At 45.9% G+C, this 27,773-nt stretch overlaps 1 protein-coding gene across 4 annotated transcripts; it reads left to right on the forward strand.

Annotated features, from left to right (window-relative positions):
- The first annotated feature begins 9,740 nt into the window (after positions 1–9,740).
- On the forward strand, positions 9,741–27,418 carry LOC120917741 (anillin-like). 4 transcript variants are annotated; one of them, XM_040329225.1, is made up of 26 exons: positions 9,741–9,978; positions 10,889–10,935; positions 12,692–12,904; positions 13,067–13,119; positions 13,699–13,753; positions 14,491–14,633; positions 14,821–14,928; positions 15,311–15,394; positions 15,627–15,738; positions 15,925–15,990; positions 16,892–17,082; positions 17,159–17,253; positions 17,690–17,819; positions 17,895–18,030; positions 18,119–18,292; positions 18,528–18,654; positions 19,583–19,631; positions 20,796–20,849; positions 20,940–20,969; positions 21,058–21,079; positions 22,292–22,401; positions 25,265–25,318; positions 26,382–26,468; positions 26,554–26,661; positions 26,737–26,909; positions 27,076–27,418. In XM_040329225.1, the coding sequence occupies exons 2-26, from the start codon at positions 10,902–10,904 to the stop codon at positions 27,191–27,193; spliced, it is 2,526 nt and encodes an 841-aa protein (XP_040185159.1). In that variant the 5' UTR covers positions 9,741–9,978; positions 10,889–10,901; the 3' UTR covers positions 27,194–27,418. The 4 variants fall into 4 exon arrangements, with proteins under 4 accessions (XP_040185159.1, XP_040185162.1, XP_040185161.1 ...); XM_040329226.1 differs by lacking the exon at positions 9,741–9,978 and adding an exon at positions 10,100–10,192; XM_040329228.1 differs by lacking the exon at positions 15,311–15,394.
- The last annotated feature ends 355 nt before the right edge of the window (positions 27,419–27,773 follow it).

The following is a 27,773-nucleotide window of genomic DNA, read 5'->3' on the forward strand; positions in this document are numbered from 1 at the left end:
CCATATCCTGAAGACAGGAAGCACAATGGTGAACGGGTTAGTAGACAAGAAGTGCAATGGTGAGTGGGGGAGAAGTCAGGAAGCACAGTGCTGAGTGGGTGAGAAGTCAGGAAGCACAGTACTGACTGGGTATGCAGACAGGAAGTATAAGGCTAAGAGGCCTTTCGCACCGAGCGTCGGCGGTAAAATGCCGCTATTTTTAGCGGCGCTTTAGCGTCGGATTTATGGCGCTTTCCGAAAAAGGGTTAAGCCCGCCTGCAAAGTGCCGCTACAGCGGCGTTTTGCCAGCGGTACTGCCCATTGATTTCAATGGGCAGGAGCGCATTAGGAGCGGTGAGTTCACCTCTCCTAATGTGCTCCAAAGAAGCTGCTGGCAGGACTTTGTCTGACGCCCTGCCAGCGCACCGCTCCAGTGTGAAAGCCCTCGGGTGCTTTACGGGGGTGCAGACAGGAAGCACAGTGCTGAGTGGGGGAGAAGTCAGGAAGCACAGTGCTGATTGGGGGAGAAGTCAGGAAGCACAGTGCTGAGTGGGGGAGTAGACAGGAAGCACAGGGCTGAGCGGGGAAGCAGACAGGAAGCACAGTGCTGAGCGGGGAAGCAGACAGGAAGCACATTGCTGAGCGGAGGAGCAGACAGGAAGCACATTGCTGAGCGGAGGAGCAGACAGGAAGCACATTGCTGAGCGGAGGAGCAGACAGGAAGCCCAGTGCTGAGCGGAGGAACAGACAGGAAGCACAGTGCTGAGCGGAGGAGCAGACAGGAAGCACAGTGCTGAGCGGAGGAGCAGACAGGAAGCACAGTGCTGAGCGGAGGAGCAGACAGGAAGCACAGTGCTGAGCGGGGAAGCAGACAGGAAGCACAGTGCTGAGTGGGGGAGCAGACAGAAAGCACAGTGCTGAGCGGAGGAGCAGACAGGAAGCACAGTGCTGAGCGGAGGAACAGACAGGAGGCACAGTGCTGAGTGGGGAAGCAGACAGGAAGCACAGTGCTGAGTGGGGGAGCAGACAGAAAGCACAGTGCTGAGCGGAGGAGCAGACAGGAAGCACAGTGCTGAGCGGAGGAACAGACAGGAGGCAGAGTGCTGAGCGGAGGAACAGACAGGAGGCAGAGTGCTGAGCGGGGAAGCAGACAGGAAGCACAGTGCTGAGCGGAGGAGCAGACAGGAAGCACAGTGCTGAGCGGGGAAGCAGACAGGAAGCACAGTGCTGAGCGGAGGAGCAGACAGGAAGCACAGTGCTGAGCGGGGAAGCGGACAGGAAGCACAGTGCTGAGCGGGGAAGCGGACAGGAAGCACAGTGCTGAGCGGAGGAGCAGACAGGAAGCACAGTGCTGAGCGGAGGAGCAGACAGGAAGCACAGTGCTGAGCGGAGGAGCAGACAGGAAGCACAGTGCTGAGCGGAGGAGCAGACAGGAAGCACAGTGCTGAGCGGAGGAGCAGACAGGAAGCACAGTGCTGAGCGGGGAAGCGGACAGGAAGCACATTGCTGAGCGGAGGAGCAGACAGGAAGCACAGTGCTAAGGATGTAAGCAGAGAGGAAGCACATTGCTAGGCAGGTGAGCAAGCAGGAAACGAGCATTTACTAGATAAAGCTACTGTACAGTACATTGTATCTCCCAGACAAACACAAATTATTTTTGAAATGACCCATTCTGAGGGTACAACACATTCTATCTTCCAGATGGTGGTGGTCAACCTATACTTGTGGGGGGGGGGGGGGACTGCATACACATCTAAAGGCTGGAAGGTGTGGGTTAAGGGCTGCATAGATGCCAAAATTTTGATTGCCAAGAACGCGGTCACGTCCAACGCTACGACGATCTGAGAAAAATGAAGTTCAGTGATTCCGAGCATTTTTGTGCTTAGGAATTGCATACAGACGATCGGAATTTCCAACAAGAACTTTTGCTGTCGGAAAAATTGAGAACCAGCTCTCAAATTTTTCTTGTTGGAAATTCCGACAGCAAATGTCCGATGAAGCCTACACACGGTCGGAATATCCGACCAAAAGCTCACATGGAACATTTGTTGTCGGAAATTCCAACTGTGTGTACGCGGCATTGGAGTAAAAGAGGGTATAACTAAGGATCTGTAGGGTGTCTGAATTCACAAAGCTCCTGTAGCACCACCCACAAGAAGGCTCCTGAAGCACCACCCACAAGCTTTCTCTCCATGACACCAGACCAGATGCCCAGTAGACTCTTCCTCTGTGAGCTATGGTAGGTCCAGGGTCAGCCACACAGACTTCACACCCTCAGGTCACCCACTTGAGGCCACATGGCAGCAAGTGCTGGGGGAGGCAACACCCCAGACTGATGCAATCCTCTCCTAGGAATGCCCATGAGGTCCTAGAATTTAAATACAGGCACCCAGCATGCCTTGGGGCACCTCCCGTTCTAATTGGCGAGGGCTGTATGAATATTCATGCTACCATCTGCATGGTTTCCACCTACTATCCAGCACTTTCCATAGTTGCTAGGACAGTGTGAAACTTCAAGACAGCATAAGCAGCACTACACTAGCCAATCACCACTCTCTGATAAAGTAATACTTTTTTTTATTTTCTAAAATAACAAACATATTATACTTACCTGCTCTGTGCAGTTAGTTTTGCAGTGCAGCCCCTATCCTCCTCTTCTCTGGTCCCTCGCCAGCACTCCTAGCCCCTCCCACTGCATGCCCCCACAGCAACTAGCTTGTGAGGGCACCCAAGCAGGTGTGTCCATTCACCCACAGAGCTGAGGCTCGGCCCCACCCCCTCTGTATCCTGATTGGCTCATTGGCTGTGATTGACAGCAGCGGGAGCCAATGACTCCTGCCAAAAGCAAATCAGGAGTGCGAGTCCCTGGAGAGCCAAGGTTCTCGTGGACATTTCTGGAATGAGAGGGGGCTCAGGTAAATATTAGGGGGGGGCTGGAGGAGCTCCTGCACACAGAAGATGTTTTACCTTCATGCATTTACAACCACCAGACATTACCTAGCTCATACCTCCCAACCGTCCCTGATTTTGAGGGACTGTCCCTGATTTGGAGCAAAGTCCCTCTGTCCCTCCTCATTTGTCCCTCATTTTGGTCTGATCTATAAAGTTGTATATAAAATGCACTCCTTATCTTTCAAAAAGCGTTTCCCAGTGCTAAACCTTTCACCCAGATTCTAAATGGCTGCATTTGTAAACTTCAAAAGCCAATATAAAGGAACATTAGGGGTAAAAATAAGCACTTGTGGGTTCACCTAATAATTTATTTTTGTATAATTCTCTTCCACGGGGGTGGGGCAAGGGGTGTGTCCTATGCCTACATACTTTTGCTAATAGGTCTCCTTCGTTACCATCTCAAAAAGTTGGGAGGTATGCTAGCGATCTCTCTGTTAATCAGAGAAACCAAAAACTATTATACACTCATCCTAGCACCTACCTAGGAGCATGCTATATTAACCACTTAAGCCCCGGACCAATATGCTGGCTAAAGACCCAAGGGGTTTTTACAGTTCGGGACTGCGTCGCTTTAACAGACAATTGCGCGGTCGTACGACGTGGCTCCCAAACAAAATTGGCGTCCTTTTTTCCCCACAAATAGAGCTTTCTTTTGGTGGTATTTGATCACCTCTGCGGTTTTTATTTTTTGCGCTATAAACAAAAATAGAGCGACAATTTTGAAAAAAATGCAATATTTTTTTACTTTTTGCTATAATAAAAATCCCCCAAAAACATATATATAAAAAAAAAAATTTTCCTCAGTTTAGGCCGATACGTATTCTTCTACCTATTTTTGGTAAAAAAAAAAATCGCAATAATCGTTTATCGGTTGGTTTGCGCAAAATTTATAGCGTTTACAAAATAGGGGATAGTTTTTTTGCATTTTTATTTTTTTTACTAGTAATGGCGGCGATCAGCGATTTTTTTTCGTGACTGCGACATTATGGCGGACACTTCGGACAATTTTGACACATTTTTGGGACCATTGTCATTTTCACAGCAAAAAATGCATTTAAATTGCATTGTTTATTGTGAAAATGACAGTTGCAGTTTGGGAGGTAAACACAGGGGGCGCTGTAACATTTAGGGATCACTGTGTATGTGTTTACTAGTGTAGAGGGGTGTGGCTGTAGGATTGACATCATCGATCGAGTCTCCCCTATAAAAGGGATCACTCGATCGATGCGCCGCCACAGTGAAGCACGGGGAAGCCGTGTTTACATACGGCTCTCCCCGTTCTTCAGCTCCGGGGAGCGATCGCGACGGAGCGGCTAAAAACAAATAGCCGCACCGTCGTCCCGGATCGCTCCCCGAGCGGACCCGACCTCCGCATGTACCGACCCCCCACCCACGTCTAGGCAGGCACGTACAGGTACGTTGATGTGCCTGTCCGTGCCATTCTGCCGACGTAAATGTACATGAGGAGGTCGGGAAGTGGTTAAAGGCCCATACACACGATCTGACTTTTTGACAACAAATGTCCGACGGACCTGTTTTAGCGGACAATCTGACCGTGTGTACGCTCCATCAGACAAACTTTTTCGCTTTTTCATTGGACAAATGTTTGCTGTGATAACAGACAAACTTTCCGGCAACAAATGTCCTACGTCGGCTAATCCGATCGTGTGTACACAAGGCCATCGGACTAAAGTCCAAAGTACAAACACGCATGCTCAGAACCAATGCTAAAGATCAGACAACAATAGCAGAAGTTGCCCAAAGGGTGGCGTTGAAGAGAAGATAAACCATGTTGTACGTCTATTGCGTGTTTGTTGGCTGAAAATGTCCTGCCGTGTGTATGCATATCAAGTTCACGGACAACGCCCTTTGGAGCAAAATCCACGGAAAAGTCAGTTGGAAGTCCGATCGTGTGTATGAGGCTTAACATTGAGGCAGTTCCCCGACTTACAGATGAGCCATCACTGTGTGCAGTAATAAAATACAGAGTTCCTCTGAAAAGTGCTGTCCTGTGTCACTACACATGGTAACTGGGTAGATCTTGCATTAGAAGGGACGTGCTGAGCCCAGGGGCGGATTCAGAGTCTAGTCTCGGGAGGGGCACTGCCAGAAAATATATATATATTTTTTTGTGTGGGCAATTTATCAGGGAAATGGCTGGTGTTGGCGCTTCAATAATCCTGGCACCATGGTTAATATGGTGTCAGGAGGACTGAAGTGCATTATTTCTATTATTACATTGGAATATGAAATGAAATGGTTCAACTCACCATAATGCAGAATCAGTGGGAGCCCTCAGCGTGTCACTTGCCACGTCGCCTGCCACGCGTTGCTGATTGTCACTTGCCTGCCACCAGATGCAGATTGTCACTTGCCACGTCACCTGCCACACCTTGCGGATTGTCACTCGCAATGTCCCCTGCCACACCTTGCGGATTGTCACTTGCCTGCCACCAGATGCAGATTGTCACTTGTTGCAGATTGTCACACGTTGTGAATTGTCACTTGTGTGCCACAGATGCAGATTGTCACTTGCCACATCACCTGCCACACCTTGTGGATTGTCACTTGCCATGTCACCTGCTACACCTTGTGAATTATCACTTGCCTGCCACCAGATGCAGATTGTCACTTGCCACGTCACCTGCCACACATTGCGGATTGTCACTTGCCACACGTTACGGATTGTGACTTGCCTGCCACAGATGCAGATTGTCACTTGCCACGTCACCTGCCACACATTGCGGATTGTCACTTGCCACACGTTACGGATTGTGACTTGCCTGCCACAGATGCAGATTGTCACTTGCCACACCTTGCGGTTTGTCACTTGCCACGTCACCTGTCACACCTTGTGGATTGTCACTTGCCACGTCACCTGCCACATGTTGCGGATTGTCACTTGCCTGCCACAGATGCAGATTGTCACTTGCCACACCTTGCGGTTTGTCACTTGCCATGTCACCTGTCACACCTTGTGGATTGTCACTTGCCACGTCACCTGCCACATGTTGCGGATTGTCACTTGCCTGCCACCAGATGCAGATTGGCACTTGCCACACCTTGCGGATTGTCACTTGCCACATCACCTGCCACACCTTGTGGATTGTCACTTGCCATGTCACCTGCTACACCTTGTGGATTATCACTTGCCTGCCACCAGATGCAGATTGTCACTTTCCACGTCACCTGCCACACATTGCAGATTGTCACTTGCCACACGTTACAGATTGTCACTTTCCTGCCACAGATGCAGATTGTCACTTGCCACACCTTGCGGTTTGTCACTTGCCACGTCACCTGTCACACCTTGTGGATTGTCACTTGCCACGTCACCTGCCACATGTTGCGGATTGTCACTTGCCTGCCACCAGATGCAGATTGGCACTTTCCACACCTTGCGGATTGTCACTTGCCACGTCACCTGTCACAATTTGTGGATTGTCACTTGCCACGTCGTCTGCCACATGTTGCGGATCGTCTTTTGCCACGTCAACTGCCACACATTATGGATCGTCGCCTGCCACACCTTGCGGATTGTCACTTGCCTGCTAAGGTGGTCTTTTGCTTGTCTCTTGCTGTGTCCCAGAGTCAGGCAGCAGAGAGATAATGAAATCTCTCTGCTGCTCACGCTGCCTGCACAGTGAGGGCGGAAGTTACTGCAGGGCGGGCGCGGGACGGTGAGAGATGATCTCATCTCTCTGCTCCGCGTCCGCCGGCTCTCTGATTGCCCAGCTGCCCGCTCACACCGAGCCTGCTCTCTCACCCGCCCACACACTGAGCCACACAGCAGCCCGGCCCACAAACCACGCCCGCGGAGCCGCCCGCTCTGTCACCCGCAACAAATTTCTCGGGGGAGGCAATTGCCCCCCTGGATCCGCCCCTGGCTGAGCCCGCACCCACTCCACCAGTCCAATGTACCTTTGTTACCTCGCTCCCAGTAACAGAATGGGGTCTTGTGCACATAGCGTGGTCTTCATGCGCGCTCATTAACTTCTTCCTTCTTTTCTTTGGGGGGGGGGGATGGGTAGTATAATTGATAAACTTTTGATAAGACAAATTTGTATCTAGTTCTTTCCTGCAATGTTCATTTGTGTCTTTTATGTAAACGATGGAGCATAAGAATGTACAATGCTGAATGGAAAGTTGAAGTTAATAATAAAATAAAAATTTGATTATAAAAAAAATAAAAAAATCCTTCCTTCTTGTACCATGTGACCAGGCCATAGATCTCTATAACGTAGGTTCTGGTCCAGTTGCTAATGGATACGGACTGCTAGGGAGGGAGCCAGGTAATGATCCCCCCTGCGCTACCAAAGGATCTGTCACCCTCTATGGATGGGCCACCAATGCGATCCAGCGGTTGCGGCAGCTGATAACAGAGATGAGTGGAGGAAAGATGGCCTCCACTCATCTCTATGGTCTAGGAGGACTGGAGCAACATGATGATGTCACTTCCGGCTCTGGCCTAATGTAAACAAGACATTTTTTTTATTTAGAGCACTAGATCAATGTTTTTTCTTTTTATCTAATGTGTTACATTGAAGAGGAGAAATGTGGGGTCTTATATACCACAGATCTCCCCATAAAGAGGACCTGTCACTGCTTATTTCTATCACAAGGGATAGAAAGTTTACATTCCTTGTGATAGAAATAAAAGTGATCAAAAAAATGTTTTTGTTTTAAAGGGACAATGGAAAAGTAAATTAGTGACCGAAAGTGGAACTATGGAAAATAAAGGTAGCCACCCTCTGACAGGAAGTAGGACCATAGGGAAGGAAGGTAGTAACCTTATGACAGGAAGTAGGACTATGGAAAAGAAAGATAGTCCCCCTCTGACAGGAAGTAGGACCATAGAGAAGGAAGGTAGACACCTTCTGAAAGGAAGAGGGACCATAGAGAAGGCAGGTAGTCACCTTCTGACAGGAAGTAGGACTATGGAAAAGGAAGGTTAGTCCCCCTCTGACAGGAAGTAGGTCTATGGAAAAGGAAGGTAGTAACCTTTTGACAGGAAGTGGGACCACCGATAAGGACCATGGAAAAGGATGGTAGTCATCTTTTCACAGGAAGTGTGACCATGGAAAGGGAAGGTAGTCCCCCTCTGACAGGAAGTGTGACCATGGAAAGGGAAGGTAGTCCCCCTCTGACAGGAAGTGTGACCATGGAAAAGAAAGATAGTCCCCCTCTGACAGGAAGTGTGACCATGGAAAAGGAAGGTAGTCACCTTATGACAGGAAGTAGGACTATGGAAAAGAAAGATAGTCCCCCTCTGACAGGAAGTGTGACCATGGAAAAGGAAGATAGTCCCCCTCTGACAGGAAGTGTGACCATGGAAAAGGAAGATAGTCCCCCTCTGACAGGAAGTGTGACCATGGAAAAGGAAGATAGTCCCCCTCTGACAGGAAGTGGGACCACCGATAAGGACCATGGAAAAGGATGGTAGTCACCTTTTCACAGGAAGTGTGACCATGGAAAGGGAAGATAGTCCCCCCCTCTGACAGGAAGTGTGACCATGGAAAAGGAAGATAGTCCCCCTCTGACAGGAAGTGTGACCATGGAAAAGGAAGATAGACCCCCTCTGACAGGAAGTGTGACCATGGAAAAGGAAGATAGTCCCCCTCTGACAGGAAGTGTGACCATGGAAAAGGAAGGTAGTCCCCCTCTGACAGGAAGTGTGACCATGGAAAAGGAAGATAGTCCCCCTCTGACAGGAAGTGTGACCATGGAAAAGGAAGGTAGTCCCCCTCTGACAGGAAGTGTGACCATGGAAAAGGAAGATAGTCCCCCTCTGACAGGAAGTGTGACCATGGAAAAGGAAGATAGTCCCCCTCTGACAGGAAGTGTGACCATGGAAAAGGAAGATAGTCCCCCTCTGACAGGAAGTGTGACCATGGAAAAGGAAGATAGTCCCCCTCTGACAGGAAGTGTGACCAGGGAAGATAGTCCCCCTCTGACAGGAAGTGTGACCATGGAAGGGAAGATAGTCCCCCTCTGACAGGAAGTGTGACCATGGAAAGGAAGATAGTCCCCCTCTGACAGGAAGTGTGACCATGGAAAAGGAAGATAGTCCCCCTCTGACAGGAAGTGTGACCATGGAAGGGAAGATAGTCCCCCTCTGACAGGAAGTGTGACCATGGAAAAGGAAGGTAGTCCCCCTCTGACAGGAAGTGTGACCATGGAAAAGGAAGGTAGTCACCTTATGACAGGAAGTAGGACTATGGAAAAGAAAGATAGTCCCCCTCTGACAGGAAGTGTGACCATGGAAAAGGAAGATAGTCCCCCTCTGACAGGAAGTGTGACCATGGAAAAGGAAGATAGTCCCCCTCTGACAGGAAGTGTGACCATGGAAAAGGAAGATAGTCCCACTCTGACAGGAAGTGTGACCATGGAAAAGGAAGATAGTCCCCCTCTGACAGGAAGTGTGACCATGGAAAAGGAAGATAGTCCCCCTCTGACAGGAAGTGTGACCATGGAAAAGGAAGATAGTCCCCCTCTGACAGGAAGTGTGACCATGGAAAGGGAAGGTAGTCACCTTATGACAGGAAGTAGGACTATGGAAAAGAACGATAGTCCCCCTCTGACAGGAAGTGTGACCATGGAAAAGGAAGATAGCCCCCCTCTGACAGGAAGTGTGACCATGGAAAAGGAAGGTAGTCCCCCTCTGACAGGAAGTGTGATGATGGTCGGAGGGGACAGTCCCATACAATAGCCCAGTGTGCTGTCACCTAATCGGTAATTCCGATGGGAGTGGCTTGCTTAGGTTTAACAAGACTGCTAAATGCAAATTGCCCGTTTGACACGGAAGACGGAAGTCAATCGGCTGCAGTAATCCCGCCCTCTGCCGCTTGCCAGCCAATCCCCCATTAGTGTGTTCAGACACTAGAGGCTCAGCTGTTCCTCTCTCGGGAACGGAGTACAGTTCTCTAGAGGAGGAGGGGCTCCGGGAAAATGGCCGCTGTGCTCCTCTAGTGATCGCATTTCCCGAATTCCAGAATTAGGCGCCGAGATTCAACTGAGGAGAGGAAACCAGCGTCTGTGACAGGACAGGTGAGAGAGAAGTCCGACCTGTCCATTGACACGGATACTACCCCCCCTCCTCCATCGCTATATATATTTATATAGACCCCATCACTATATATACACATATCTATATAGCCCCTTAATACCTCCTACTCCTTCTAAGACTTTTTCAGAGTCTCTCCCATCCTCTGGAACTTTGTACCCCAATCCGTCCGCTAATATCTATTCTGCCTACTTTTAGGTAATCCCTGAAAACCCTTCTCTTCAGGAAATCCTACCCCACCTCCACCTTTACAGTCCGCTCATCCCTCACAGAGATCACCTTCTGTACTACATGCCTCTCCCTATTAGATTGTAAGCTCTCAGGGACAGGGCCCTCCTAACCCTCTTGTATTCAATTGTATTGTATCTGCACTGAGCTGTCTCCCTTTATGTTGGAATGTGCTGTGAAAACTGTTGGCACTAAATAAATCCTGTATAATATATTTATAAAGACTGTCACCCCCCCCCCCCACAATGATTTTTTATATATATTTATACATAGACCTCTTACTGTCATTTATGGATATCTACATAGACCCCTCCCTCTTGCTGTCCTACATATTACTATACATAGGTCCCCCCTTTTTCTTTTTTCCCTTTCCCCCCCCCCCCCTTTCTTTCTTTTTTCACTATATATAATATATATGTGTGTGTGTGTGTGTGTGTGTGTGTGTGTGTGTGTGTGTATGTGTGTATATATATATATATATATATATATATATATATATATATATATATATATATATATATATATATGATTTATTTTTTTCCACACACAGAGTGACCTCTCCCTTCCCGTTCCATATATATCTATTCATACACTTCCTGATCTGCTGTGTATGGATACCATCCTCTGAGTCCAGGACTTGAGCACTGTAAATCTTTTCTATTCTAGAACCGATCCGAAGATGGAGAGCCGACGTCAGCCACTCAAACGACTCTGTGAGTGTATTGTGTCTGTGTGTGTGTGATGGGGGCCATCTTCCTATAGATTATACAGTGAGCATTCTGCTTGTGAAGCCTAAAACTTCACAAGGAACAGACCGTCCAACTCATCTCCTTTAACCACTTCCCGACGGCCGTACGACTTTATAAGGCCGCAGGGTGGTTGTAATTCTCTAACACGCCGTCCTCCGCTCCTCCTGGCCACTGGGGAGCGCGCCGGCCGCATCACAGAGATGCCGATGCGCGTGCCTGGCGGCCGTGATGTCCGCCAGGCTCCCGCGAATGGTGGTTACAGAGACAAGGACGTGGATCTGTAACCCCTTCAATGCCAGTCACATTTATACAGTAATTAGTGCATATTTATTTGACCCCCCCCCCCCCCCCCCCCGCTGAGTTTACCGGGATCTACTATTCTTGCTTCCAGTTAACTCAGATGTGTAAGAAAGAACTCATAGCACAATAACCCTCAAAGTATAAACCTCTTTAATTAAAATGTTAAAGGGGGTTGTAAACCCTCGTGTTTTTTCACCTTAATGCATTGAGGTGAAAAAAAACTTCTGGCAGTGGCCGGCCCCCTAGCCTCCCATTCCCTCCCTCGTTTTACTTACCTGAGACGCACTGTCCCTCTCTGCACGGGGTCCCAGCTCTTAATTGGATAGATTAATAGCAGAGCAACAATTGGCTCCTGCTGCTGTCAATTAAATCCAATGACACGAGGGGCGGAGCTGGGCCGAGTCCGGCATTCCTGTTTATTAAAAAAACATTTTTTTTACTTTCTGCTATAAAACGTCCAACATCTTTTTTTTAATTTCTTAATCGATTTAGGCCAATGTGTATTCTGCTACATATTGATTGGTTTGTGCAAAAGTTTATAGCATCTACAAACAAAGGCATATTTTTATTTTTTTGCTGGTAATGGCAGCAATCGGCGACTTCTAGTGGGACTGCGATATTGCGGCAGACAAATCGGACACTGAGACTTTTTGTGTACCAGTGACACTAATGCAGTGATCAGTGCTAAAAATAATATGCAGTCACTGTACTAATCACACTGTTTGGGAAAGGGTTAACATCAGGGTGATCAAAGGGTTAACTGTGCCTAGGTTGTGCTTACTCACTGTGGGGGAGGTGCTTTGACTAGGGGAAGGGCCAAGATCTGTGTCCCTGCCTTGCAGAAAAACAGGATCAATACCTTCCCTTCTGACAGAATGACAATCTGCCTTGTTTACATAGGCAAATTGTTTTTCTGCCTGTGTCCTGTTTAATTGGTGGGCGCCGGAAGATATCGTATCTGCGGTACCCACCGTTTGGCTCCCACTGTGTGATCACAGTGGGAGCAGGTGACCAGCGGCGCGCTCCCCAGACCTGGGAGTGTCAGATCACGTACTAGGTACGTGATCTGGCACAGATTGTCCACTTTGCTGCATTAAATGTATGCTGGGCAGTCTGTAAATGGCTAAAACTGGTGCTGTTCTGCATAGTAGCCAATCGGCTTCCAGTTTTTTTGCTAAAACTGAATTGAACAAGCGGATGTTAGAAGCTGGCTACCATGCACAGCTGCATCGGATTCTGAGTACCCAAGTTTTCGTAAAGCTCCTTGTCTGTGTCTCGGGGGAATGGCGCGTGCAGTGTGACATTCTGTATGATACATGGATTTCTCTTTCTCATATGTGTGTGTGTGTGTGTGTGTGTGTGTGTGTGTGTCTCGTGCCCCAGGTTTCCATGCAGTTCCTTATTCTGTGTTGGTCTTCAGGCTCAGATTCGGAGAATGATTTGCCCAGGAAGAAACGATTTAATGCCTCAGAAGAGGAGATGGAGAACAGAGATCCTGGGGAGCTGGAGGGCAAGTGCAGAGATAGCTGGTCTTCTCTACTACGGATAACTGAACAGGAAATCAAGCCAGACACCCCAGCCATTCCATCCATCATATCACGCATCCAGATGTTAAAGGACAGCCACGAGAGAGGTGGGTACTCCCTAGCGGTGGATCTCTGAGGGTGTGAAGGAATCCTGTTCTGGGTGGTCAGGGGGGGACAATTTTTTGCTGTCATCAGTCAGTCTGCAGGGCAAATAAAGACGACACAAGGTGTTAATGTATTATAGTGTTTATTTACATTTTCTGTTGCAGATCTATCTCTGGATTTTGTAGAGGAGGGTCAATCTGAGGCTGATGACAGGAAGGTCAGTGCGCTGTTGAGTGACATTTTTGGATCATTTACAATGTTTGGGATCTGACTGTTGTTGTGGTTCCACACTGTTCTTTGCCAATATTTCAGTGTAACGTGCTGGGAGCAGGGTGTGTTCTCTTTAAAGGACAAGTCCACCCTAACTCCAAAATCTCTACATCTTCAGACATCCATGAACTAACACTAACCTATCTAAACCTGTAAAGAAGAAATTGGTATACATAACTTTTTTTGTGAAGCCGATCTCATGCTGAGCTGTCAGCTGTAGCTTCGCTGTGGAGGGGGGTGCAGAGGACACTGCTGACAACGGAAGCCCCCATAGTAAGTCTATGGGTGAAGTCCTTTCCCATTCATTTCCCAGGCGCTGTCGGCTGTGTCCCTGCAGAGTTTCCGCCGCTGGAAACCGCACCGGATCGGCTTTATAAAAAGGTATGTGTACTGATTTCTTCTTTATAGGGCTAGATGGGTTAGGAATATATCGTGGATGTGGTGATTTTAGTGTTTTGGTGGACCACCCCTTTATTATGGTCGCTGCATCATTTCCATCTTTCCCTTTTTTTTTTTTTACTTGCAGGACGACTCGGGACAGCTGCAGCCAGATCTGGACCAAGAAGGGGAAATACAGGCGGGTAAGAACTAAATATATATTTTTTCATGGTTTAGGCTACCTGAAACACCAACCATTTTGAAGAAAAAAATATTTATTTTTTACTTTCTGCTATTAAACCTATCCAATAAAAACATTTAAAAATGCAATATTCTTCTAAATTTAGGCCAATATGTATTCTGGTACATGGTTGTTGGTACAACAAATCCCAATAAACATATATATTGATTGGTTGGCGCAAAAGTTAGTGTCTATAAACTATGGAATATATACTAGAATTATTATTTTTTTTTTTTTTTCTGTTTTTATCCTATTAATATACATAGGTGGTAAAAAGACACAAGTCCATCTAGTTCAACCAAAAGTGTGTGTGTGTTTGTTACAATCCCATATACTGTATACCCACTGTTGATCCAGAGAAAGGCATCACAGCAGAGACGGCACACGCCCCCTACCTAATAGTGCAGAATTGCGTAATAGATACATGATTCTGCACAGAGCGGCTGTCCTATAGCAGTAAGCCTGCTATGGGGTGGTTAATGGTCTGGCTATGTATATGGACTGTCACTTGGTGTCTGGTAATGGCTATTTATATGGCCAGTCATTTTGAGCTAGGGTTGCATGGAGTTATAAAGGGTCTCCCCAGTAAATGGTCCGATAATGGTTGTGTATATGACAAATCACTTGGTGTAGTGTTGTAATAGTATGCCAGCATTCTTTCATATGGCAATCATTGTTTTGCGGTATTTCCTCCTTCAGAATGCAGCACTGAGGGTTTGAACAAAAAACAACTTGCAGAAGGACTCGTCCCGTTGGCTCAGAGCACTTTAGCTACTCGGCATCCTCTGCCTTCATTAGAAGATGACCCGCCCAGTGTGGAGACAGCTAGCCGCCTCCGGAAGGTCAGTTCTTGGGTGTTGAGTGGGAAGAAAGGCTTAATGGATGGAGTGGTACAAAATGATTGCTAGTGTTGGTATACAAGTTTCACCTTTGCAGCTGCAGATTAAATTCTCTACCCTCTTTACAAGTAATAGACAAAACTGGGCCCTGGCAATGCAGTTACTCATATCTGTACATATATTGCTCAAGGAACGTCAGGAGGAGGTGGACATGGTGTGTGCAGTTGTGGATCGCAGTAATCCCTGGAGAGCTGTGTCTATGAGACAGAGAAAGAGACCACTTGAACAAGTCGGCAAGGTAAGGGGTATCTGTAATGGTATAGCGGGACTTAGTGTGAGGTGTTGGCGGTCACCGGAATAGGTGGGGTGGCAGTGGACAGTCACATGTAAGGCATGGTACTAGGCAGTAACACAGCAGTGTTCATGCTGGACCACCAGGAAAAATATTGTGTATCTGGTGCCACTTTGGGCCCACAGCACAAGGTCACTTCACTGGGTGCCATGCTTTGTCTGTAGAATAATGTCACTTTACTGGGTGCTACACGTTTGCAGTGCAATATCACTTGTGCCACGCTGGTCTTCAGGCCAAGAGGTACACACTGATTTCTGGGTGTCACTTGTGGTGGAACATGGCTCTTCTTAAGTCCTGTCTTGGCTTACTTTGCGACACTGCTCTGCAGAGTGCCAGTAGAAAGAAAAGGCGGCGACGGGTGAAAACAGGACGAGGGCGAGTGAAAATGGGACCCATGACGGATGACTCCAGCGTAAGTGAACCCCCTGATGCTTTGTGTCAGGCAGTGCTGTATTGTGCTCCCATCTACTGAAGTTGTAATCTTAAACTGACGGTGCGGTTCATTCTATCTCCTGCTGACTTCCAGATATACAGTACAAATGCACTACAGATCTTGGGACATACACCTCCCCCCCCCCCTGCTCCCCTCTTGAAGGCTGATCATGGCAAAGTCAGCAATTAACAGTTTTTGATTTTGTTTTCAGGGCTCAGAGTCTACAGAACTGTCTCTGGAAAGCAACGAAGGGTCTCTTGATGTCTCTACAGAGCGATGTGTCTCTTCCCTGGAGATTCGGCTTCAAAGAACTTGCAGCAACGGTAAGGATTATGCTATCGTAGGTGGGGTTTTTTTTTTTTAGGTGGCAAATAAGTATACAGTATATGTGTGTTTTTTTTTATTTTTTTTTTGTTCATGGGATAGGGACATGACCCTGTGAGTTGGCTGGGAGCAAATGGGGCCCATGTTGGTGATCAAACTTGTACATCAGTTTTATGTCTTTACAGACTCCCTGCCCCCAGAGGAGCTTCCATCCTCATTTGATGTTGCGGATGAAGATGGGTCCAGGGAAGGTAAGTCTAAGGAAAGGATTAGATGCACAGCTTTTACGGAATATATGGCTGGTGTCTGTATATGCACAGTGAGAACTATACAGGATCTCCTGTGTCCATCTTAAAGGGGCTGTAAAGGTACAATTTATTTATTTTTCCCCCTAAATAGCTTCCTTTACCTTAGTGCATTCCTCCACTTACCTCATCCTTCGCTTTTGCTTTTTAAATGTCCTAATTTCTTCTGAGAAATCCTCACTTCCTCTTCTTTTGTCTTTAACTCCACACAGTAATGTGAGGCTTTCTCCCTGGTGTGGAGTGTCGTGCTCGCCCCCTCCCTTGGACTACATGAGAGTCAGGACGCTCTCTACGTTGCAGATAAAGTTGCTGTGTTTAGAGGGCGTCCTGACTCTTCTGTAGTCCAAGGGAGGGGGTGAGCATGACACTCCACACCAGGGAGAAGGCCTCGCATTACTGGACTGCACTAAGGTAAAGGAAGCTATTTAGGGTGGAAAAATGTACCTTTTTACAACCCCCTTTAATAATAAAATGCAATTAAAGTGGTTGTACCCTCAGACATATAAAATGTGAACAAACATATCCCTCTATAGTCTGTCTCAATTTAAGAGCACTACGTGTCATTTCTGTCTGTCTTGCTTCCTTCCTTTATCAGCATGAATCACTTCTGACAACTTTTTCCTGACGCTAAGATAAAAAAGGTGACGGGAGGAACCGCTAGCTGATTTTGTCCCCTGTGTTGAGCGGTGTCTCCTAAAACACAGTGAAATGTCAATGTATCAGATGTACTGAATATATTCATATTTTGCCCAGACATTCTGTCCTGAATTACAATCATCAGATCTCAGACTCTGTTCAATGAATGATGGATATGGTAACATATCGCTATTCTCTCTCTTCTACTCAGCTGTAGACAATGGGGACCAGAGGCGGGTGACTATGAATAGTTCTGAGCTGATTGACCGCATATTTGAAGGCGTTTTAGATGTTAGTGAACTGTCAGAAGAACATTTTTCGGATGAAGTGGATCTTCCTCCTGTATCTATTCTATCTCCTCTCACTAAGTCTGCGGATCTTCAGGCAGCAATCAGCCCTCTAGTGAGTCTCAAACTTCCCAAAAATTTATAAACAAACAGTACTTCTAGATCAGTAATATGATGTCCTATATCTACAGGGCTCAGTGGTGTCCAGTTTACCTGAATTGCTGGAGGAGGAGCCCACAGTGAAAAGGGTCACGTCAGCTGAAGAGGAGGTCCATTTGCCCTACAGGTAATGGGGGTTATTGGTCTAGCTTGGATCCATCTACTCTACAGGTGCACAGTTTGGCACTTGAGCATAGCGAAAGTCCATCTATCCTACTGAGTACCATTAGAATTTTTGGCTTAGCCAGAGTCTAACGAGCTTCTCAGTCAAGTCATGCTCTGTCAAACTGGGCTTATTGGTCTTTCCATAGCCCATCCACGCTACAAAGTACAAGGCTTCACAGCCTATCCATAGTTCATCCACCTCAGTAGGTACTCAGGTTAGCAGTCTATCCTACCGTATACTGTATTTGGCACTCTGACAGACCTGATGTTTTGGGGGTGTGTGTTTAATTTATTTTTTATCACCGACATCATGGTTGTTCTTATTCGGGACCTTATGCACAACCTATAGTTTTAGATCTGGCATGAACCTTTCTATATTACTATTGCTTCGGTTGCAGTATTGATGCTTATCGAACATTGCGGAGAAATGTACAGCTAGAGTCAATTAGCCAACTATGTACACCAACTACCAGCCGTCATCCTGAAAGAAGGCTACTGGTGAAGGGAGACGCAAAGGAAAGGATCAAGGTGAGCCTTTTATTCTTTAGAAAATTGTGAATTGTTTATTAGCAGAGTAACCAGGCCTGTTTCCTCCTCTGGCAGTTTCTCAGTAAGGAGGTCTCATCTCTGCAGCGTATTATTGAGCAGTCGTGTTGTGCCTTGAGCTATTGTGTGGACGTTGACCATGGCAAGGGCACTCGGCAGGAGGCTGAGGCGGAGAGGCTGCTCTTGGTGTCCAGTGAGTGAACGGAAAAAAGTATTTCACCATTTCTTTGTGTGCGCTGATGTTAGAAGGAACTCACCATCTTCATCTTCCTCTTCTTCAGCTGAGAAGAAGGTGGCCTTATTAAAGGAGCTGGACAGACTCCGAGGAGAACGATCAGAGGAGCTAGAATCTTGTCCTTCAGAAGAGTTAAGGCCTTGCCATGGTTCTGTCACCATCTCTGACATTCAACTGCCTCTCAAGGTGGACTATGTGTGCAAGGCAATCCGTGATTCAGGTACTTGTGAAGAACCCATTGACTCAAGTAATTGACAGGGTACTTGACACAGGTTGGACTGGTAGCTTTATCCAACCTTGCCAACTATGTAACTTGTGAGTACACTGGCACACAACCTGTGTCTCAGTACTTGTGAGTGTGCAAGGCAATCTATGACTCTGGTACTTGTGAATGCACTGGTCTTGCTGTCCTCTATGACCATTGTTCTTTCTTGATATTTGTGTGTTCTCTTTAGGATCTCTGGGTCACTATTTCCTCATACTCATCCGCTATGGAAGCTATGATGTTGTAGCTACACCTCTGGCCAGTGCTGCAGATGCACAGACCGGTGACACCATTATATTTCCTACATCCGTGACCCTGTAAGTGACTTTCTGTGAAATCGGCCTAATCTGTTTGGTTTCTTCAATGGGGCAGGGCGTGCAGCAGGTTTCTTTGCTGGTAAATCCGTGACTGTTTTGCTCCCACTTTGTTTATAATTTTAGCACTTTGTTCTTCCCTCTACGTGATGTGGTGGTCAGGATTTAAAAGCCCTTTCCAACATAATCTGGGAGCCTGGTGTGTCAAAAATGAGGATTGTCATGGGAGCATGTTTGGTGTGAGCAGAGGAGTCAAAGTGTGTGTGTGAAGATGGAGGGTCATAATGGTAGCATGGGAAGATGGAGGGGCATCATGCCAGCGTTGGTGTGGGAAGATGAAGGATCATTCCTTGAGCAGGGTGTGTGTGTGTGATGACTCCTTGTGGCAGCATGTGGAAAACGGGTCATTGCCTTGGGGGCCTTTCACTCGTACGGACTGTGTGTCCGTATTTTCATCCATCCGTTGCAGATGAAAACGGGACATACATTGGTCCCTATGTGATTGCGAGTGTCAGCGGATGGCCATCCGCTGACATCCGTAATTGTCCGCCTCCGCAAAGATCCGCATTTGTGGACGGAAGGAAATCCAATTTTTTCTTCCGTCTGCGGATGGGATGAACACGGACACACGGTCCGTGTTCATCCGATCCCCCATAGGGGAGAGCGGAGGAAAGACAGGGCGGTCCCTGTACAGTGTGCGGGGACCGCCCTGTCGGCTGCCAGCTCAGCGGGGATTTTACGGAGGATCCCCGCTGAGCTTTTGCGGACACACGGAGCGGATCATTACTGATCCGCCCGTGTAAAAGGGCCCCTAACGTGGTGTATGTAAAGATGGAGGGTCATGTACAGTCGGTATCATTTTGTGAGTCTTACAGTGTGGCTTCACAGTGATAATTGGTTGTGATTGATAATCTTCTCTCTTCCTCCACAGGAATAAGGCCAGCGCAGACTTCAGAATAGAAATTGAGGTTTACAGTCTGGTGAGTTGCCATGAAATTCAGAACATGGATCCAGGGAGGATCGGTTGTTGCAATCATCCTCCGAATGCGCGGGAGGACGTCTATGGACGCTCTACCGGCAATTTAGGCCCACGCTGTAGCCGACTTTCGGCTATAGCATGGGTGGCAAGTGGTTAATGGGAATTCTGTCCCACCAATGGACATTGTCCTTTAGGCCTGGTTAATGCCTATGCAGTTTGCTTTTCATCAGTTTCTGCTGTACGTTTTTTGCACATGTGTCTTTGATGTGTTTTTGACATGTTTTTTTCTTCGGTTTTTAAATTTTTATTTTCAAATTTGTCGTTGGGTAGATTAACTGTGTGTGTGTGTGTATGTGTGTGTGTGTGTGTGTGTGTGTGTGTATATATATATATCTCCTCAAAGTTGTCGGCCTAGTTTATAGCAAGAAAAATAAAGTGGTGGTGGAATGATCTATTTTTGGGGGATTTTTGTTTTTTAATATATTTAAAAACATTTCTGCATTCACTAAGGGAAGTGATGGAATTTATTCCCTTCTTTGCAGGGAAAGAGAATCCCATTGCTTCCCCGCTTTCAGGGCAGAGATATGCCTTGTTTACATAGGCAGGGCTCTGTCTTGTGTCTTTCAGACGATCGGTGGATGCTGGTGGTCATCCAATGGCCAGCATCCGCTGTGTCTAATCACCTCACAGAGGGGTGGTCTCCAGTGGTGGGTATCCCCTACCTAGAAGTGCCGGCTCATGTACCTAGTAGGAGAGCTGCCTTGCCACCATATATGTTCTACGGTCGGCAAGCGGTTATAAAATGCACTACACATTTTCTGCTGCTTCTCCATTAGTCTATGAACCAAAAAACGCACACTTTTTTTTTTTTTTTTTTTTTTTTTTTTAATTAAATTTTTTCCCAGGCCTAACTAGGAATTTTTTGTTCTCATTATTAATGGACATGGTCTGTTACTAATGATTCTGCTTTCGTATCAATGGACATGGTCCCTTATTGAGCATGCTGTCCTTGTGCTTATAGGTGTGTAAACCTCACCTCACCTTTTTTAAGTGGTGAGGTTTGTAGCGGTGCTCGGTGTATCCTGTGCCTATCTCAGGCCTCGGTCCATGGTAAACCTTTGATATCAGCATACGTATAATGCTAAGTGTTTTCATTTACCCACAGGCACAAAGTGGACCGATTACCACTGTGGACAAAAGGAAGTCCCTCAAGCCTAAGGTAGGTACCTTCTTCCTAATTTTCCAGCATGCTACTTGTCTGATGTGGCCATCATTGGCCTGTACTAAGTTTGTTTTCATTTGCCTCCAGATTACACCAAAAAAGCTCCTAGGTTCCCGGGTAAGTGGTACTCTCCTATTGTCTTACAGTGGCAATTCCTGGGGTATATGGGGGTAAGAGGTCACCTTTTCCTGTCTCTTTTACACAGAAAACCTCCCTGAACTCTCCAGGTAAGCGGCCCCTATTGGTGTGGTGGTGGTCTTTCAATGCATGCTCCAAATTGTAGAAATGAAGTCTATAATCGCATGCTTTCTCTACTCATGTTATATTAAAGGGTTGTCAACAAGGAATGTTGTAGCTTTTAACTTTCTATTTTTAGTCTGCAGCCATTATTTACTGTTAATCCTTTTTCTTGTAGTTTTGAAATAAAAAAATGTTTTCCACTTAAGGACCTTGGCTGTTTTTCAGATTTGGCGTTTACAAGACTAAAACAGTTTTATTTTATTTATTTATTTATTTATTTATTTATTTTTTTTGCTAGAAAATTATTTAAAACCCCCAAACATTATATATTTTTCTTTCTAACACCCTAGAGAATAAAATGGCGATCATTGCAATACTTCTTGTCACACCGTATTTGCGCAACGGTCTTGCGAGAAAAAATTCTCTTTTTTTAATTAAAAAAATAAGACAACAGTAAAGTTAGCCCAATTTTTTTTATATATTGTGAAAGATAATGTTACGCCGAGTAAAATAACATTTTTGGAGTGGCGCCAAACTTTTACCCTTAATCTCCATAGGCGACGTTTAAAAAATTCTATAGGTTGCATATTTTGAGCTACAGAGGAGGCCTAGGGCTAGAAGTATTGCTCTCACTTTAGCGATCGCAGTGATACCTCACTTGTGTGGTTTGAACACCGTTTTCATATGCGGGCGCTACTCGCCTATTTTTGTTTGTTTGTTTGTTTTTGTTTTTTTTTTTTTTATTTATTTATTTATTTATTTATTTTTTATAAATTTTTACACTGAAAAAATAAAAAATGGATCACTTTTATTCCTATTACAAGGAATGTAAACATCCCTTGTAATAGAAAAAAGCATGACAGGTCCTCTTAAATATGAGATCTGGGGTCAAAAAGACCTCAGATCTCATATTTAGATTTTAATGCAAAAACAAAATAGTGAAATAGTAGTATAGGGTGCTAGCTAATATAATTTTTTATTTATTGTGTTTGTGTGTGTTTTTTTTTTTTTTTTTATAATTCTATTTACTATATACACTCACACACATTGCTTCCTAAACTATTTGAAACTAAAAGTGCCCCCCACTCCTGATATAACTGCAGCCTCTGGCACCCTCTATAATCTCCTCACTGTAGCCTCTGGCACCCTCTACAATCTTCTCTGGTGCCAACTAATTGTTTCTTCCTCTGTCACTGTAGCTTTTAGTCCAGCAGTGAACTGCCCTCTCAGATCCAGTAGCTTTCTGCTGGTTGGGTCCTTGACGTTGTCTCTAGAATCTCTGGGCAAGTTCAAGTTTCCACTGGACAAGGTGGGTAAAAAATTGTCTGTTTTGTGCTTGGTATTTATTGCCTTTTTTTTTTTTTTCTCCCTTTTCGTTTTGAATACTCCATTGTGTAATAAGAGGGGATTGCCAAAAGAGTATAGCAGTGGTCACTGGTATTAGTCAGCCTGTTTTAAGCACTCATTTAGAAATTGGATGCATTAGCTTCATTATAATTATATAGAAGTAATTTTGAATATGTGTCCTGTGATGTTGTGGCCAGACTATGGAAATTCAGATATTTACATATTCATAAGCAGTAAATGTGCTTTAAAACAACTCCTCACCGACCTGTAGATACAGGCACTGTGGAGCAAATTGGGGGGGGGGGGGAGCGAATGTTCCTGTACGGGTCAGTTTTCACTGGCAAAATGAGACAGAAACATGTATGTGGAATCCTTTTCACATTGAATAATTTTTTTTGTTTAGCGTTTTGATACTTATGTGATTTAACGCTTAACATGTATATGTTTGGGGGGAATTAAACCTGATAGTGGAGTAGTCATTTGAAGGTGAGAACTGATGGCTCAGCAGTTGGGATCTGATGGTTGGCAAGGATCCTAATTGGCAAATATATAATGATATAATTTTTTTTTGCGGCGGGTGGAGGAGGCATGAGGAATTTCTGGGGGGGGGGGGGGTTAATGGGTGCTGTTTGGAGGGTTGGGGCATGATGGTGGAGTAAGGGACTTTAATGGGATTTCTTTTGGGGAATGTGTGATGCAGGCAGTGTAGAGGGTATACAGAAGTTTTGGGGAGGGAGTGGGGGATAGAGGCCCAAACATGAGAGGTAAATAATGGTTTTATGTTATGCAGTGCGGAGAAGAGGGAGTGGGTTGGAATAAGATGAATGACAGTGGAGGTATCGCATAAACGGCAGAGGAGGAGGGATGGTTTAAGATTAACAGCAGAGCAGGGGATATATTGGATGAACGACAGAGGAGGGAGCTGGGGACGTGTGAATGGTAGATTAGAGAGTGGGATATGAGATGAACAGTTGAGGGGGATTATATATATAATTTATATATTTAGGAGAGGGCTATGGGATGAATAGCAGAGAAGGGGGCGAGAGTTTTGGATAGTGTACTTGGTGGTGGTGGGTCCAGATAATGGGTGAGCAATGGGGGGGGACAAGCTTCAGGAGCGCATCGGAACACTTTTTTTCCATATTTGGACTGGTGGGACAAATGTTCTGAAGCAAAGAGTGGAAAGGCTACCAGTACCATTGATGACACAGGAAGTGCCTCCTCTCTTGATATTGCTGTGTTCCCTAATCCTGAGAGCACACAGTGCATTCTTTTTATATTACTCGTGCTCCCCATTAAACCTTAAGTTTAGACATCGCCCAGTGCTAGTCTCTCCTTGTGTATCACGCTATCCCTCCTCCCAGTTCTTCTCTTGTCTTGTCATCCTCCTTATCTCTCCTCCTCATTGTCTTTCAGGACAGCCACCTTAGAGAGGGGCCTTGGTTCCTCCCTTCTCAGGAAACTCCACCTTGGCTTGAAGATTTAAGCCACTCTTCCCTGCCGGCCCCTCAATTCTGGTGTTTTCTCTGGTGGGGGAACTGGGGCAGAGGCCAAGAAGTTATTTTGTCTACGTTTTTGTTTAAATCCTGTGGGTAAACGGGAACATAATTTTCATAGGTTAGACATAAAAAATGCCCTACAATACAAATCTGTTTAGGAAGGCTGATTCCCCCCCCCAAAAAAAAAGAGCCTCTAGATTTAAGATCGCAAGATGGCTTAGGTTAGCTATTAGGCTTGCGTAGTAAGAGGTAGGGTTGCACCGATACTAGTATCTGCACAAGTATAGTTACTCGTGCAAATGCACCGATGCTGTGAGGCTTGGTTCTTTGAGCTGTCAGTGGGTCTCCCCTGTCGACCACTTAAGTTTTTTTTAAAGAAGTCCAGTAATTGGGGCTGTATTAACAACATTGCTCAGCCGCTGAAACGGTAAAATAAAAAAAAACATTGCTTCTTTACATTTCTTCATCTACAGATCAAAGGGATGAACAAATGTTCCTCTGTTTAACCCCCTTATTACTTAATTTACTCTAATTGGCCTTACTTAACTCCTTATTCTCCTCCATTTAATTATTATTTTCCTGCTCTTCTTTCTACTTCCTTCTCCTCCATTGAGAAAATATTTATTTCATTTTGTAAATAACTTTTCAATGCTTTGTACCATTGCTGAAGTGAAAACAAAATAGTTTCAGTTGGCATCGGCGAGTACTTAAAAAAAAAAAAAAAAGAATGGTATCGGTCCATCTCTCCATAGCTCTATTGGAGTGGGCCCTGGAGGGTCTCGGGGCTCACTCCAATAGATCTATGGCAGTGTCGCAAGTGGAGAGGGTTTGTGCTACACCAGACCAAATCTGTAGGGCTGCAACATGGTCCAGCTTTACCACCTTCGATAAATAACAGGTCCAACCTGTAATGCTTGACAAAGGATCAGGCCTTTAGACAAAGGGTCCTTTAAATTGTGGTCCCTCGCCAGGGGTAAGTGCGCGTTTATTCTCTCTACGGTGGCTGTCCTGAAAGACTATGAAGGGAAAATCTGAGTCTTTCAGGACAGCACCGTTACCCACCCGAGTAATGTGTTTGTCAAGGGAAGGTTCTTGCATAGGAACGCCAGGAATGTTAAGGTTGGTATGATGTGTTCTTGTGTCTCACCAGCTGGCTGGAGTTACATTTTGAAAAACTAAGGGGCCGGCAGGGCAGAGTGGCTTGAATGTTCAAGCTAAGGTGCTTAGCTCCTACCCTTCTAAGGTGGCTGTTCTGACAGACTCCTGGAAAAGACGTTACCGGTAAGTGTAACTCTGATTTTTCTCCACCTGTCTATCTCCTCCTAGATGAAATTGGAAGGGAAGGTCGGTCGTCTCATTGGAAATCATTTTCAGGATAAGGTGGTTACTAATTTTAATCGCATTGTTGGGATTGGTGCATGTCTATGTGGTAGAGGCTTCTGATGCTAGGGGTTGTAGTAGTTCACATTGGTCTTATTGTGAGTGACCAGGACAAAAAAAAACGATCTACAAACCTGGAGGTCTGTGGACTCTGGATTTCTCCCTCACACAATGAATGAAGAAAAAGGAAGGTTGAGGAAATTACTGAGAAGGCCGGTCCAGTGATGATGAATGGAAGCCAACAGCCACATAACTACTATTTAAAAATGGTGTAATGTGTGACATTCTCCAGCTGCTTATGACCAGACCCGCTGACACAGGTGGTCTGGAGGATGTACATGCTGGCACCTATGGAAACTGCAACACCTGAGGAGTTTATAAAGTGCCTTCTGTGAAATGAAATATGCAGTAATATTTGGAACACATGGTTCTAATTTCAAATTGCCTGCACCATTTTATGGTCTAGTGCTGCACCAAGGCTGATCTAGTCAGGTCCACACTGTCTGCCCATTAATTTAGATAGACGGTGACACCGAACAGTCTCCCCGTCCTGCATTCCGGAGTCAGTTGTGTACTTCCCTTTTTTATTTTCACCAGGTGATTCTGCCTGGAATAGGCTTCCTATCCTAGGATGACAACACCTCCATGGTATAAATGTATGTAGGGAGCCAAAGTTGTCAACTAGGCTGAGCTACAAAAATGTATTCCTCCATTGAGTGGTTTACAGTAGGATGACAACATTGCTTGAGATTACAGTTCAGCTGGCAGGAAGTGACACGGCTTTATAGACTGCCCTGTGGTCTTGTTTGGTTGACTATCGCATGAATGGGTCCTGAGGTAGGTGTTGCAGTTTCCATTCCTGCCTCTGTGTAGATTTGAGGGTTTGTGATCTGGTAAGAACCAATTTACTGGTGAACTCACAATAATTCCACCACCAGGAATGGCAGCGCACAGACCTGGGACTGTTGTACTGCTTTAGTAACACTGCACTGACTGGCGCTAGTCTTCTCTACTAACCAGACACCATTTTGTTCTACTTGTCCTGATTGTTGTCTTCTCACAGGTCCCTTTCCTGTCCCCCCTGGAGGGTAACTTGTACCTGAAGATGCAGTGCCAGAGTCATTCTGCTGTACAGCGTACAGGTTTTCTGGTAAGAGCCTGTTGATGGATGATTATATCCAGGGGGTTGATATTGATATGTTGTATTGCTGAAGCTCTTCCTATTCTCTCTGCAGACCATATTTGATGATGTCAGTGGTCTGGGGGCATGGCACAGGCGTTGGTGTGTCCTTTCTGGTAGCATTCTGTCCTTCTGGGCATATCCTGACCAGGAGGCCTCTAAGGTAAGTACATATTGACCCGTTTTTTCTTGGACTTGTTCATCTATGTTGCTGTCTGTACTGATCATCGTTGTGTAGGAACCTCTCGGACGGACAAACCTGGTAAACTGTACGAGTGCCAAGATTGAGGCTGCCAAAAGAGATGCGTGTGCCCGTCCTCACACCTTGGAACTGATCACCATGAGGCCTCAACAAGAAGATGACCGGGACACACTGGTGACCCAGTGCCGCAACACCTTGTGTTTTACTAAGTGAGTGTTATGGTGACTAGTTTAGGGAGAATTTTATCTCTTCTGAGCTGGAAAAGTTCTAGAAGGTCGCAGCTGTCCCATCAACCTGGTATAAAGAACTAGACATGATAGAGTACCTGTCCTGCAAACACGGGTTCACGTATTGTCTGTAAATCTCTCCTTCCAGGAACTGGCTGTCTGCAGATACCAAGGAGGAAAGGGACCTCTGGATGGACTGTCTGAACCAGGTTCTGTTAGACCTGCGAACATGGGGAGCCAGCTTAGCAAAACTAACACCAAGCTGAGGCCACTGTCCAAGCAGCCGTTCGGATCATTCTGCACACAGGAGTTTTCTGCTTTTTGTTATAAAAATGTTTTTACCTGATCTGAAGTCCTGTTCTAGCCCAATCAATATATAAAGCTACCAATCGGCAATGTATTCTCTACTTGATCGTCCTGGCACTAGATGACCAGGTCACTCTTTGGAAACATTGAGGGTTATTTATGAAAGGCAAATCCACTTTGCACTACAAGTGCACTTGTAAGTGCAGTCGCTGTAGATCGGAGGGGAAGCTCTGATGATTTTTCTCATCCAATCATGTGCAAGCAAAAATGCTGTTTTTTTTATTTTCCTGGCATGTCCCCCTCCGATCTACAGCGACTGCACTTTCAAGTACACTTGTAGTTCAAAGTGGATTTTCCTTTCCTAAATGGCCCCAAATGTTATCTGAGATGCCTTTGTATCGCTGGGAGACCCTGTTATGTTCCCCTGTCTTCAGTTCATAGACTGGGGACCCAGGAATGACGTCTGTATTCCAAATGCTGCCAACCTATACTGTGGCACACGAGTGCACTTTCTTACAGTTCTATTTTGTCAGTGTATGT

Source organism: Rana temporaria, chromosome 11, assembly GCF_905171775.1.
Source record: "Rana temporaria chromosome 11, aRanTem1.1, whole genome shotgun sequence".
NCBI lineage: Eukaryota > Metazoa > Chordata > Amphibia > Anura > Ranidae > Rana > Rana temporaria.

What these genes read in the sequence shown, in the direction of transcription:
- LOC120917741 (XM_040329225.1), top strand. Translation starts at nt 10,902, where the DNA reads ATGGAGAGCCGACGTCAGCCACTCAAACGACTCT. An exon ending in CAGCTAGCCGCCTCCGGAAG is followed by an intron (nt 14,634 to 14,820) that starts GTCAGTTCTTGG and finishes ATATTGCTCAAG; the next exon opens with GAACGTCAGGAGGAGGTGGA. An exon ending in AAATTGAGGTTTACAGTCTG is followed by an intron (nt 19,632 to 20,795) that starts GTGAGTTGCCAT and finishes ATTTACCCACAG; the next exon opens with GCACAAAGTGGACCGATTAC.